The 15,566-nt window shown below is 37.4% G+C and overlaps 1 protein-coding gene across 2 annotated transcripts in view; it reads right to left on the bottom strand.

Moving 5' to 3' along the window:
- DPH5 (diphthamide biosynthesis 5) overlaps positions 1 to 14,880 on the bottom strand; it is a 35,533-nt gene extending 20,653 nt beyond the window's left edge. The window contains exons 1-5 of one of the 2 annotated variants that reach the window (XM_028489067.2): positions 14,760 to 14,880; positions 14,377 to 14,534; positions 12,915 to 12,947; positions 6,959 to 7,083; positions 166 to 274 (exon numbers count right to left, since the gene is read on the bottom strand). In XM_028489067.2, the coding sequence (XP_028344868.1) occupies positions 166 to 274; positions 6,959 to 7,083; positions 12,915 to 12,947; positions 14,377 to 14,511 (402 nt within the window). In that variant the 5' untranslated portion in view covers positions 14,512 to 14,534; positions 14,760 to 14,880. The remainder of the gene's footprint in view (positions 1 to 165; positions 275 to 6,958; positions 7,084 to 12,914; positions 12,948 to 14,376; positions 14,535 to 14,759) is intronic. The other variant, XM_007115161.4, reaches the window with a different exon arrangement.
- Positions 14,881 to 15,566: the final 686 nt, after the last annotated feature.

Genomic DNA, 15,566 nt, shown 5'->3' with positions numbered 1-15,566 from the left:
AATTATTATAAAAAAATCTAGTATTAAAAAACTTAATACACAGTCTTATATAAAATAATAATGTCTTATAATTCATGAAATACAATAAAATCTATGGAAATTTACAGAAAACTAAAACATTTTTGCTAAATACCATCAAAAAAACGCGTTCTTTTGTAGTATTACCTGTAAACCGCAGCAGCCTACAGCATTCATTATGGAAGCATTGTGAATAACTCGGTAAGGGATTCCCAGTTTTGTTGCTCTCAGAATAAGATCGCTATGTGTTGTAGCTCTGTAGTGAGAAAAGATCAGGTTGGATTAAACTAACCACAGCTGACTTTTTTTTTTTTTTTTTTTTTTTTTTTTGTGGTATGCGGGCCTCCCTCTGTTGTGGCCTCTCCCGTTGCGGAGCACAGGCTCCGGACGCGCAGGCCCAGCGGCCATGGCTCACGGGCCCAGCTGCTCCGCGGCATGTGGGATCCTCCCAGACCGGGGCGCGAACCCGGTTCCCCTACATCGGCAGGCGGACGCGCAACCGCTGCGCCACCAGGGAAGCCCCACAGCTGACTTTTTAAGACAGTAAAGCCACAACATTTCATGAGCTCAAGTAAATCAAAGGGTCAAGACACTGCTTTCCCTCAAATATTTCGAGGCACCTGCATAACACTTTCATCTGGGCTTTTGGGCAAGAAAAGTGTAAGTTTACACAGGCCCTGTACAATGTTGAACTGCACCTTTAACACTCTTAAAGCAGCCTTGGCAGCTACAGAAAAAAGGGAACTTTTAACTTGCTCTTTTCCTCCTGTTAACCCCTGCAAAAGACATCTGTAGAATATTACTCAGTAACTGAACTCCTGAGTAGCAATTCTCAAATGTTTTGGTCTTAGGGTCCCTTTAAACTCTTAAAATTTCTGCTAGAGTTCCAAATTATGGCACTAGACTTCCTCCTTGATTTCTGCTCTATTTTGAAGGCTTTGTTTCTGTATAAGGCACAATTTACAGAACATTTTCACAGCCTGTAGATCAGAGTTCTGATATATTCCTAGTTGGATTTTATCTGTCTAGCAGTCATTTTATTTATAACTGTTTTCAGCCTGGCTGTTACTGTGCATAATTAGTATGTGTAAGGGTGTGCCTATTCTGCCTGCTGCCTTCCCTTTTTTGAGATAGATCTAATGATTATAATTAGATAGATTGGGGTAAGAGAGAATACATGTAAATATAAATATGGATACTGTGAAACTTAACCCCATATCAATTTAGAACTGCATTATTAAAGGCATTTTTCCCCCTTGATGAAAACTCCAGACCCTACTGGGGAAAGCAACATTAGCATGTTTGAGAAACTACATACAAACAAGCAGAACCTGTCAACTGGTCAATGCATACCAAGTAGGAAGATCAAGGGCTTTCACCCCATGAGGCAGTCAGAAACAGATTAAAGAATACCCACCAGGGAAGTCTGTTTTAAATCACACACATAAAATACAAACTACTATAAAAATAATCATTAATTTGATTTAAAGTAAGCTTTTAAAAAATAATATAAATGCCAGTTCTAAGTTTTTAATATCACTTTCAACAGAATTTTACTATTTAACACTAAGCTAAGGGAAAACTGAATTAGTTACTTGGTGAGTTATTTAAATAGATGAGCAGAAAGAAAAACTGGTTTAAAATTATTCTTTTTATCACAAGTTCATTTAAAACGACCAGATGTGGTTGGTGTACTATGAAGATTTAATGACCTGGCAAAGTGATCTGATTTTGTGAAACTGATATGTGATTAAATTAGCCTTTCAGATTTCTGCTATGAAAAACTGGGATAAAATTGGTATTTTATCATCACAATTACCTAGATTATATTGCTTCATTTAAAAAAAAAAAAGAACTGTACGAACCATGGGCTTAACACCCTTATACTAGGCACTCCTCCAGGTCCATGGCTCATGAAAATGTTTCACTGTAGTGACTGGGAAAGTGTGTGCGTGCGTGTGCACTGCTGTGTGTAAAGACGAATTTATTACTATTTCTGGGCATGTGGCTCTATCTAAAATCATATATATACTTATATACACACACATATGGTTCTAGATAGAGCCACATGCCCAGAAATAGTAAATGTTTCTTAATAATATACTTGGAATTGCTCTGAAGGCAATTTCAAAAGAGGAGATTCAAGAATGTTGTGATCAATGGAATCAATAAAATGAAGTTCATAAAGGTGACAATTTGAATGTATATGGCTTAGTATGTTTATTTTAAATTTTATTTTATAATAACATTAATTTGCAGAATGGAAGCAATTAAATGATCCACATTAAGGCACAAAGGAGACAGGTGAATAAAGGTATATTTGTGTGTGTGTATGTGTGTGCGTGTACCATGAACATATTACAGAGCATATTAAAATAGCGAATGGAATAAAAACAGAACCATCTTTAGAAAGAATTTGTTTTTTGTTTTTTAATTTATTTATTTTCAGCTGTGTTGGGTCTTTGTTGTTGCATGGGCTTTCTCTAGTTGCAGTGAGTGGGGGCTACTCTTTGCTGCAGTGTGTGGGCTCTCGTTGCAGTGGCTTCTCTTGTTGCGGAGCACGGGCTCTAGGCACACGGGTTTCAGTAGTTGCAGCACGCGGGCTCAGCAGTTGTGGTGCATGGGTTTAGCTGCTCCGCAACATGTGGGATCTTCCCGGACCAGGGATCGAACCCGTGATCCCTGCATTGGCAGGCAGATTCTTAACCACTGCGCCACCAGGCAAGTCCAGAAAGAATCTGTTTAATGATGACCCTGTTCAACTGCTCTTTATGGGGACAGAAAGCTTAAGACTGTCATCTCTCACATGACTGAGTCAGATCTACTGATGCAGTATATTTTTAGAGTCATTTACATTATTTATGTGATTAACTTCCACATTCCTTTTAATAACCTAGATAACAGGGAAAAGATGAGAACTACACCAACTGAATTAACTTACTTTCAATTACCTTCTCCATGAATTTAAGATTGCTGGAGATAGATGGTGCTGATGGATGCACAACAATGTGAATGGTCTTAATGCCACTGAACTGTACACTCAAAAATGGTTAAAATAATAAATTTTTAAATATTTTTAAAATATTAGAATTTTAAAATATTAGAAAATTTTTAAAAATTAGAAAAAAGAATTTAAGATTGAGTAAACAATTTTCCCTTCTTTTTGAAATTTTTATTCAAATAAGTAGAAAGGGGCTTAAAATTACACAAAGTATATTTTTTTGGTCATATATATACATGGAAGAATTTCAGTGCCTTGTTGCATTCTGTATTCCCTTCCTGGTTTATCCACTTAATTAATTCAAATTCTAATTCTTCAAGGCCCAATTAAAATTTACACATTCCTTACCACCTGTCTCCAGCTACTATATCCCAACAGTATAATCCAGCGGATAAATGAAAAATGACTACAGTTACAGTAAATATTACATAAATCCAAATACAAGGTTATATATGATTAGTCACTGACATAGGGAAAATTAACTGGCTAGAAGATTAAAAAAAAAAAAAGCACTTACTCCTGAATAAAATAAGGGAGGATTCACAGAAGAGGTGGCATCTAAGCTGGGTCTTAAAGAATCTACTATTTCACTAAATAGAAACTAGGAAGAACAGTCCGTTTAAGGAAAAAGCGCAAGCAAAGACATGGAGAACGAATACTGCAAAACATTTACAAAATGGCAAAGTTATACAATTTGGCTCTACCATAGTCAAAAAGAAGAGTAGCCAAAGGAAGAAGTAGATAAACTGTTAAAAGATTTAAGGCCACGAAATCACTGAAGGATTCTGAGCAGCATCACAGCACTTTCTCTGGGCCTCAGTTTTTTCATTTACACTGAAGTTTCCCTCCCACCCCTCCTTCCACCCCAACCCCCCCATCCTACCCCACAATCTTACCCCACAATCTTCAACTATTAAACCAGACCTTGCTCAAGCACCAACTCCTCCATAAAATAAAGCCTTTAAGTTTACACACACTTTTCTATCCTCATCTTCTACTTAACCTTTCAGCAGTACATCAAAGCTGACCACTCTTTCTTTTCTAAAACATTATCTTTTCTTGGCTTCTGTGACAGCACACTCTATAGGTTTTCCTCCTCCTCTGCTCTTGAGACCATGAAATGCCAGTTTCCTAGGGATTGATCATCCTAGGTCTTCTGTTCTTGTTCTTGTTCCTGCCTAATGTGATTCCATCCACTACTCAGGTTTTAAATACCATCTAGATACTGATGACTTCAAAAGTCATATAACCAGGATAAATCCCCCTTGAGCTCCAGTAGCAGATAACAAATTGTCTATATGACATCCAAAACTTAAAACATCTCCAGAACCAATTCTTGTTTCTCCCAGCCCCTTTTCCTGCTGGTTTTCATCATTTCAAAAAATGGCATCATCAACTACTCAGTTACTAAAGCCAGAATCCTTGAAGACTTACTTCTTTCCTTTTCCTCATCTACTATATACATCCGAGCATTTTTTCTTCTAAATTTTTCCGTTTGTCTTTTTCTCTCTTCTACCAGAGACACCCTTGCCTCCCTAAAACCCATTCACCCAAGCATTTAGAGTGATCTTTTAAGAATGTCAATGAGATTGTGATTATTTGCTTATAATCCTCTAAAAGTTTACCACTGTACTTCAAACAAAACCCCTACTCCTTCCAAAGCCTTACATGTCTGGATCCCACCTATCTATTTAACTCCTTCTCAGGTCCCTTTCTCCTTCACTCACTGAGCTCCAACCACTCTGGCCTTTCAGTTCCTTGAATACATTCTTGCTGTTCCCTCTGCTTAGAATGTTCTTCCCTTCTGCTTTTCCTTTTACTTTTTAGATACCTGCTTGAATATCACCTCCACATGAAGGATTTTCCATATGACCCTGCATAAATAAGTCTGTTCCTGTCTCTATTTTTTTTTCCTTTACAGATTTATTGATTTTTTTAATTTATTATTTTTTCTTCAACTAACGTCAGTCTCCCTTACTAAACTGTAAACCCCATGAGTTATCATCTAATATATATATATACAGCACATAGGAATGCCTGTGATGAGATAGGTGCTCAAAAGATATTTGCTGAATGGATGTCAGTCCAAACACACCTGGTCCTCCTTTGTCATGACCTCGGGCAAAATATTAACAATTCTTTCAATTAATATTTAATTGATGTCTACTATAAGCCAAGTATTGTGAAGGAAGCTAGGGAGATAAAAATATGAAGGACAGCCTACAAATCTAAAGAGCAAATATACAAATTAAAAAATACTTTGTGAAGTAATATATGAAAACTAATATGAATAATATGTCAGCAGTTAGGAAGAGATATAACTTCTGGTTGGGTTAATTAGGAACTATATCACAGAGAATGTGATGTTTGAGTTGGGCTTTGAAAAATGAGGTGGTTTCTGATAGTCAGAAATAGGGCAAAGGGCATTACAGATGAGGAAAACAGTTTGAACAAATGTGTGATGGTGAGAAAGCATGATGATCAGGGAAGGGCAAACTGGTTGGTGTGAGTGTGGGTTTCAGTACAAGACTGGCAGGACACCAGCAGAAGAGCAGGCTAGACAGTATTTTTCATGTCTGGCCAATGATGGAGCTAATAATAGTCTAATTTTGAGCCTGGGTGAGATTTTAAAATTGTGGATCTACAAACATGAATTTGATCACAGCATAGGTAATGAGTTAAGAATCTACACCTGGACCAGGTAAACGGCTACTATATTAAATTAGTATAATGAGAGCTTGGATTAGGTAAGAATAGTGGCTGCCACAGAGGAAAGGAATGAAAGGATATGAAAAACTTGGTAAAACAAAAGTCAACAGCAGTGCTTCTCAAACTGTGTGAAAGGCCAATATTTTTTAAGTTCTAAATTGTCATGGAACATTAGTTTTGTAAAATGCAAAAAAAATTAACTATTAGAAAAATAAAATATAAAATAATACAAAATACAAGCTCCAAATTTTTATTATTAGTTTCAGCAGAGGTAAAATTATTTTGTAAAATTGCTATAAAAGTTTATAAATGCTTATTTTCAATTTCTGTAGTTATCTCATCATGGACTGGTAGGTTTGTGGGCTGGCAATAGCCTGCAAATCTCACTTCAAGTAGCATTGGTTTACTGGACTTCATCAGTGACTAGATACCATTTGCAACTAAGTACAATAATGATACATAATCTCTGGCACCTCATATTGATATAAATTACTTTCTTTTTGATAGACACATGCACATGTATCTCCATTGTTTTGAAAAATATCCGTGGTGGTGGGCTCACAGTGATTTAATTGTCCTTATGTTCCTTAAACCTGTGACATAAATCCTGGGTCACCAGCTGGAGAAAAAGAACTGTTCTGTTTGGCTTGACATTAGAGATTGATGACGCTTGACTAGAGAAGTGTAAGCCCATCTTTTTAGTAATGGGGAAGAACAAAGCTCCCAATGGATATAAGAAATTGAAGTCTGAGGCTTGATAAATGATAAATTCAAGGCAAGTAAAGTGACAACAGTATTGCTAAATAGTAGATGATTTAAAAGGGAAAAAAAAAGCCTAGGACAAAGCAAGCAGAAGATACTTGCACTTACCTGCAAAATAAATGGCAGGTACAACTCTTGATAATGTAATATACTTATTTAATAATGAGATACTAGTTTAGGTTATTTGATGCCCTAAGTGACTTTCTAAAAAAATAGCTGAAGCAACGATATAAACTTTAGAGTTGACACTTGATAATCAATGTTAAGTGATACATGACATCCTTCCCAAATAAATTTTCTTCATTAATCTCAAAGATAATGAAAGTTTAAACTACAAAATTTTAGACAGAGTCTAGGTAAACAGTCCCCTATCAGGACCTGGAAGATAAAGTTTTAAATGTAATAAAAGAATTCTTAATGATTAAAAAAGTAAATAAATTAAAACTCAGAATATCTCCTTTGACTTACCCAAATGGATCACCAACTACAAGGAATGCGACATCACTGATATCAGCATCCTTTAAAATATTATTTGCTTCCTGTTCCACTTCTTCTCTATCAGCGAGAATCAATTTTCTTCCATAAAACTCCTCCTATAGATTTAAGTCCAATATAAAAATGAGACACAGGTGACCATTTCAACACACACACACACACACACACACACACCCCTCTCTCACACACAAAACAGTCTTTGTCTGGGGCCTGTGCAAATCTTGGCAACTATCCAAACAGAGATCATTGACTACAACTCTTCAATGAGCTAGCCCTCTGTATCATGTTGCAATTAAACCCTGTCTTTGGGGCTATCTTAATATCCCAAGAGGAGGTAGACCTCCTAACACCTCAGGCTCTTTGCATTTTAAATTAACCTCTAAATTTGGGTCTAATAGACCAGGCCGAACATTGTAGGATGAATAGAGAACATGTATTCATGAGCCTGACTTCAGAAACACAGTACTGCAGAATAAATGTATTAAACAAAAATTATACACATACATGGTAGTTGGGTTTGATTAAATTTTCCTTGGGAAATCTATGGGACCTTGACTAACAAAAAAAGATAATTTCAGTGAGAAACAGTAGAAAATTAAGATTTAGTTGTTTACAGAACCATCAAACATTCCTGCATAATTGCAGGAAAGACTAATTTAAAACTGTATTTCGTAGTTCCTGCTAAAAAAGGCAGAGTTGCAGGAGCAAGAAAAGAATTCTAAATATATAAGAAGTCTCCATACAAACTGTTTTGTGAACGAATCCCCAGAAGTTCAACTCTAAAGTACAAACCCAGGAGGCTGACCTTAACTGGAATGGCAGCATGTAAGTAAGAGTATGCTAGTGGTCATGGGGTAGTGGTTACAACCTATTATGCAAGATCATGAATCTTATAACTGATTTCCTGTGGAGTAATATATTGAATATAACTCAAATATAGTAAAAGTGGATGCACAGATAAATAATACTATTTCTTACATGCTGAGAAGTTTATTGTTCTCATAAGGATTATATCATAAGTCAAAAGTTATAAGGATTGCTGTAATGGAAGAGTATCTGCTACTCAGTAATATTTGTCAAGCAAATGAGTAAATGAACAAATGATTAAGCATTTGAAGATAAAGGCTATAGTTCCAACTATGGTAATTATTTCCTAATACTTAACTAGAATCTGTTCCTCATATGTGAAAAAAGATTCTTTCCTTTTCTCTGAATATCTTCTTAGAGATAATGCTCCAGAAGTTCCCAGTGACAATGATGTTTTCATAGATGAAAATGTTTTATTTTCACTTGTACCACATATTTTTTCTTAATCCTTCATTTCTATACATCTTACTTTAATTCTGTAAGCCAAATAAACTTAACAGTTGTAGAGGGGACTTCCCTGGTGGTGCAGTGGTTAAGAATCCACCTGCCAATGCAGGGGACACAGGTTCGATCCCTGGTCAGGGAAGATCCCACATGCTGTGGAGCAACTAAGCCCATGTGCCACAACTACTGAGCCTGTGCTCTAGAGCCTGCAAGCCACAACTACTGAGTCCATGTGCCACAGCTACTGAAGCCAGCGCGCCTAGAGACTGTGCTCCACAACGAGAAGCCACCGCAATGAGAAGCCCGCACACTGCAACCAAGAGTAGCCCCCGCTCGCCGCAAGTAGAGAAAGCCCGCATGCAGCAACAAAGACCCAATGCAGCCAGAAAACAAAACAAAACAAACAAACAAAAAACAGCTCGGAACATTTATATTCACATATGTAAGAGAACACACATATGATTACTGAAAACTGAAGGAAACAATGTTCTTTTCTGAACTTCTAATATTTCTTAAAAATCAAGGAGTCACGTTACTAGGTTAATGGTGGCAGTAATCCTATCCAATATTTTATAAATGACTTAACAACAGAAAACCCACTCTCTCAAGACTTTTATCATGATCACTCCGTATTTATCACTTACCCTAACCCAAGAAATATTTCATTATCTAATTGAAACAAGATTATTTTTTTAAAACATCCTCCTTAAAGAAAAACACACATTAACACCTCAATATAATCAAAGGTTGATCCTCTTTAAAAAGAATGTTTAAAAAAAGGAGGAGATAGCTAAAGCAGAAATAGACTGGTACTACATAATTTTTATCTTAACCACTTATTTATGTATTCATTCATCCACTCATTTGAAAACTATTTCTGTGTACGACCTCCAAGCCAAGCTCTATGCATGATGCTGGGCAACAGTGTGAATGAGACACACATGACCTCTGCCCTATGGAGCATAATGTCTAGCAGGGTTAGACATTATATGTGCTATAGGAACATCAAAGCTAGTCAGGGTCAGAAAAGGAAAATTTAAGAAACAAGCAGCACTATTTAACAAATGATTTTAAATGTATACTATATATTATCCAATGATTGATTAGACAGTTTTCATATAATCTCAGCCCTAATCTTCTCCATTCGTGAAAATGAAGGTAAAACTCAAAATTCGTTCTTAGTTTTACATTGGTGGGTTTTGTATATAGGGAAGAAAGTAAAAACTAACAGCTAAAATTACTTTTGGGTATTTATGGAAGGATACATAAGAAATTAGTAATGATTGCCTCCAAAAGGAGGAACTGGGATAGAAATCTTTTGATGTATATACCTTTTAGTATCTTTGAGTTTCAAACTATTTAACATATTACCTAGTCAAAAAGTAGAAGAGTAGAGGCTCAAAGTAGCATATGGAAATAAATGCAAGAACAAAATCTTAAAAAGAAAACAAAAACACTAACATTTAAAGTAGGAATGGAAAAATAAGGAGCTTATAAAGGGGACTGAGAAAAATGGAAAAGCAGGAATAAAACCAATAGAGAGCCATGTCTTGAAAGTCGCTTTCAAGGAATAGCCAACTATGTCAAAAGAAGTAAAACAGACAAGAATTCAAAACTATCCTCTGGAGTTCTCAGCTACTAAATAATTGTTCAATAAACAGAGAAGTATTTCAGAGAAATGGAAGTCAGCTTGTAGGAGTCTTGAGACATAAGGGGACATGGGGGGACAAGAGAAGTATACTGCTTTTTCAAAAAGCTTTGGAAAAAGGAGAGAGAAACAGAATAATAACTATGGGGAAAAGAGGTTTAAAAAAGGAGAGTTTTCAGAATGGACAATACACTTGATCCTTGAAGAATGCAGGGGTTAGGGGTGCCGACCCTTCACAAAGTCAAAAATCTGAGTATAACCTATAGTCAGCCCTCCATATCCGTGATTCCTCCATAACCGTGGATTCAACCAACCTCGAATCAAGTAGTACTGTAGTATTTACTATGGGAAAAAAAACCAAATATAAGTGGATCTGTGCAGTTCAAACTCAAGTTGTTCAAGGGTCAACTGTATTTGACCCTTGAGAGGACAAAAGGATATTAATATAGACTGAACATAAAGAAGAAAGAATAACTGACAGGAGTAAGGTCCCAGAGGAATGGAGAGAAGAAGTTTGAAAGAAAACCCATTTAGATGGCATTAGACTTGAACAGGAAGAGAACCTCATCTTACAAGTCATTTTCTAAGACTGGAGGGAGGACAGATTCAGATTTAGGGTAAGGATAAATAGGAAGCTAATAAAGGTCATAGCTGATGGCCTCCTTTTTCTCAATGCAAAGTTCTTTACTGTTCTCTCCTATCCCTCCAATCTCAATCCACAGCAGTTAGATAGGAGGACAAGGAAACAGAGTTGGCTGGTATACCCAGGTGAAGTAGGTTAGGAAGAAAAGAGAAGGAACAATGATAAATATAATTAACACTGCCCTACTCTACGTATGAAAGTTGTTAAGAGAGTAAATCCGAAGAGTTCTCATCACAAGGAAAACAATTCTTTTTCTTTTCCTTTTACTTTGTATCTATATGAGATGATGACTGTTCACTAAACTTATTGTAATCATTTCATGACGTGAGAAAGTCAAATCATTATGTCACTTATACACTTTAAACTTTTACAGTGCTGTATATCAATTATATCTCAATAAAACTGGAAGGAAAAAAAGAGGGAAAAGATACACCAGAGGAAAATGAAAGTTATTTCGGTGTCGCCCAAGAACAAGTTATAGCAAATATTTGTTTTTCTCCTCCCTGCTTTTGCTCACGATTCATTTTTCTTTAGCAAGGAATGTTCTTTCTCTTCCCCTTATCAAATATCATCTATAGTAACAATATCTGTAATAATACATTTACAATGGGCTTACTCTGTGGTCAGGCACTCTTCTAAGAACTTATGCATATGAATTCATTTAATCTTTACCACAATTTATGACATAGGCACTATTTTTATTCCTGTTTTACAGATAAGAAAAAGAGCAAAGAAAATTTAAATGACTGCCCAAGGACACAGAACATTAGTCGATTGCAGGACTTCACAGAACTGCAAATGGGGCATAGACAAGCAGAGAAGAATGATCTCCTCTGCTTTATGCAGGGTAGCTAGGGCCCCAAAGTTAGATCTCGCCAGCCATGAGCAGCTTCCTCCATTTATTCTGAAGAGCTACACAAATATTATCATTTTGTATTTGGACCATGATTTAAACAAAAGAAACAAAACAAAAATAAAACAATTGAGATGTGTCGTTTTAAAACATAGCTCAAATTCCATCTGTTCCATAGTATTCCCTGACCAGCAGAGCCTGAAGTGACCTTCTCTCTTACATGTACCCCAATTGTAATTAATACCTAGTAGCTATTTGAGATAGCTTCTACTACTTAATTGGAGAAAAAGTGTTGGCTTAAATAAAATAATCAAATTCTTGTCAGCAATATAATTTTATAGTTTCTCTCTTCCACTACTGTCATGAATTGTTATTTACATCTTCCAGTATTATTTAAGTTTTCCTGGGTAAACGCAGATGAATCACGACCCACTTGAGAACAAAGATCATAGCTTATATCTCGTTGTATAACGTATACAGGTGCGTTATATCAAATAGGCACATAAGATAATAATTTAGCCACAGAAAGTGCCTAAAGAAATCCAAACTGTATATACCAAAACTAAAACTCTTTCCTGGATTCACTGTCTCTAGTTTAATTAACTTCTGAATAATAGGGAATATTTAAATGATACTACCCATCTGGCAATTTGAAAATAATAGCTTTCAATATAAGAACAGATAAATTCTAGATTTCTTTAGCAACATCCATGTGTGCCTTTTAAAAAAAAATCATTTTGTGTAATTAGTGATAAAAGAAAGCATATATTCATTACAGAAAACAGAATTTTCCCATCTTTTTTTCACTGTATAATAACTTTCTAGAGTTATTGAGACCAGATTGTACGAGCACATCTTAACAACTTTTTAAGTAATTTGTTTAACAAAGAAAGAAACGGTAGAAATTAAAGGAAGAAAGAAAGTGGCTGAAGATAAAGTGGTTCTAAAATCTTACTGGGCAATATAAGGCATGATTGTATTTATTTATACCTTACTTTATTCCAGAAAGGATTCATTTAAGGTGGCTGATGTATGGAAAGTTGTTCAGGGAAGAACATGAATTGAGGACCCAGAGGGGCTCATGGAGAGCTGATCAGTTGAATTTTGTGACAGGGAGGGATCCAGGATTGACCACTTTACTTGAATTCTAACTTCTCTGTAGGTGTTCTGTGACGTTATATTTTGTGAAGCTATTATCTATCCCTAAGAGTACAGAGACACAGTATGGTCAAAAGTGGTGGATCTCAACTGAGGACTGCTTTGGCCCATATTCTGGCTCTATCATTCAATATCTGTATGACCCTGGACAAGTTTCTCTGTGCCTCTAAAACTGTGAACAGTAATTAAAGAGTAATAATCCTGTTCTACATGTGAAGTGTTTAAAACAGTGCATAATAAGTGTTCTAAAAATATTAGCACTTTTTATTGTTGAGGAATAGAATTCTAGTACCTTAACAAAGTACATATAATTTACCTGTGAAGTTGAGCTCAGCCCCAGATCTTGACCCTGTATGTAGTAACTCCACAAATATGTTTTTGGAAAAAAATAATAATACTTAAAAAAAACATAGCAACCAAAATTAACATTTAGCTAGCACTTAAATTTGCAAAGCACTTTCAAATACATCATCTTAATAAATGATATAATCTTAATAGCCTTCCAACTGATTATTATCTCCATTGGACAAATGAAGAAACTGAGGTTTAGAGACGTTTGGAAATGTATCTGTTAACAACTCATGTTATCTGAACACTTTTGTGCCAGACGCTATGCTAAAATCCTATAAGGTAGGCATTTCTGTCCTCTTTTTACAAAGTAAGAAACTACAGTTAAAGGGCTTGTCCAAGGTCACATGTTAACATGTGACAGAGCAAAGACATAAAACCAGGTCCAATTCTATAAAACTACTGATTTATTTGTCTACATTCTCTAAAAAGATTTTAAGTTCATTCTAATTGTCTTTTATCACTAATTAGAGAGGAACATTTCTATCATCTTGAGCTTGGATATTTTGGCTCCATCTTAATAAACTGGGCCCAACAAATCAAAGCTGGTCATTAGACACAACTTTTATTTCAACGCATGGCCAATCAAGTAGCAGTCCTTCTTTAAGATTTTAAAGAAACTCTGAGACCTTCAGAAATCTCTGGGCTGTGAATCTCAGAGGCCAGAAGATCTGAAATTTTCTAGGTCACCTTTTTCTCTGGAAGACTTGATAGACCAGACAATCCTAAAATGTTCTCCCTCCTCCTATAACATGTCCATCAATCTTTTCATCTTAATTTACATTCTATTTGAAATTTGACAATGAACCTGAATTTGACCCCTCCTCCGAAATTTACTGAGCCCTTAACCAAAGCCAGGTAAATGTATGATATACGAGCAAATTCTACGGTTACTAAGTTCCAGGCTCACTCAATACATCCAAGCGTATGGGTATAAGCCTTAGTGGGAGATGTCTATTCAAAGGTTAGATATCTCTGGATATGATACAGACAGAAAGGCGATTACCATTCCCTATGGAAATACTTCAAAGGGGGGAGGTTTTCAGCTTGGTTCCTGAATACATAACCAACTCATTAAGGCTGTGTCAGCACCTCATTAGCACTCAACTCAGAAAGGATTTCTTGGCTATCTCATGAAATACGGGATTCGGATAATTATCCCCAGGAGTGTAAAATAACGTTCCTATTTAATGGAGAAAGCTACACAATTAGACTTGTAAAGTAAGAAAAAGCACCTTTTCATTTTCCAAGTCACTTGGTTAGCGTGTAATTTCCATTCTTGTACTCCTCAGATTCTTAATAATAAGCAGGGCATGTGTTTTAAAGGGTTTGAACCAAAAGACCTGAAAAATTCGGCTCAGCTTGGTGTAATAAAAATCAGCTGTTAAATATCGTTCTTCCCAGGAGGCTGGAAAGCCTTAAGCACCTACCAGAACTTCCTTCCCTACAGTCAGGACTGAGGTATAGGCTTCCAGATACACTCGACTGCAGCGTCTTAGAACTTCCAGCCCCTTGACTGTGATGTCCTTCGCATCTCCCAGGCCCAAACCGATCATGTAAAGCATTTCAAAGTCCAGGGGGAGGGCGACTGCAGGACGAAATGAATAAGAAAATCAAGTGTCAGCTACATGGAGGATGCCTAAAATCTAGTGATGAACACTTAGACGAAAACCAAAATAGCACGAGGAGGGACGGCATGTCACAAGGAGGGAGGTTTAAGAACCTTACTTCAAGCCTTTTAAATAAGGACTGTACTGTTTATAAACAACCCTACCCGCTTTTTCTCTTGTTACACAAACCTAGGAGCAATTACCCTTTGAGAGAATCGTAGCTGAGTCACCGTCCTCCCCAAACTCCTATCTGCCGCGATTTCCCAGAAGCAGCTGCCCAACCGGAGGATTTGAGCTGAGCGAGGATCCACGCTGCAGCCTCACCTACCGTGCCGCAAAGCGCCAGCGCTGCGCTTTGCGGCACTTTACGACTAGCTGGAAGTGATGGCTCGTTCCGGCACCTGGCTGGGCGACCTTGTCCCGCCGCGACTAAGAATGTTACGCAGGCTGCTGGGGTGGGGAGGCGGAAGATCAGGGGGTCGGAGGGAGTCTGACCAGTGCCCCCAGCATGACCTTTGGGAAGGGACGAGGCCTGCCCGCGATCCCCTATGTTTAAGCCCCCAGCCTGGGACCGGCTAAGTGCAGGAGTTCTTCGCCCGCAAGGAGAGCCAGCCGCGAAGTTGGCCCGAGGAGCCCCACGCCCTCCCCCTCTCCTCCTCCAGACACACGAGGGGGTGGCGGGTGGAAGGGGTTTCCCTAGTCTGCCCCGGGACTGCCGAACTGCGCACGTTCCCATCCTCGCCTTTTCATTTAGCCGTAGTTTCACCAGCTGCTTCCCTCGTGAGCTGCCAGCTTGGCAAACCCGTTGGTGAGTGTTAGTTCAGATTTCTCAGCGGGGCGGTGATTCCTTGGGCTTGTCCCCAAGACCTCATTTCTGGAGTGCCCCAAGGGGCGTGACGGGAATCTGTCTCAGTCATCGTCAGTGTCGGGAAGCCCAGGACCCTCCTGTGACCCGAGAAGTGACCTTTCAGAATGCTCAGGGATTTCAGATCTCGTCCCAATGCTTCCAC

Source organism: Physeter macrocephalus, chromosome 4 (assembly GCF_002837175.3).
Source record: "Physeter macrocephalus isolate SW-GA chromosome 4, ASM283717v5, whole genome shotgun sequence".
NCBI classification, from domain to species: Eukaryota; Metazoa; Chordata; class Mammalia; order Artiodactyla; family Physeteridae; genus Physeter; species Physeter macrocephalus.
This window is presented reverse-complemented; position numbering and strand designations above follow the sequence as displayed.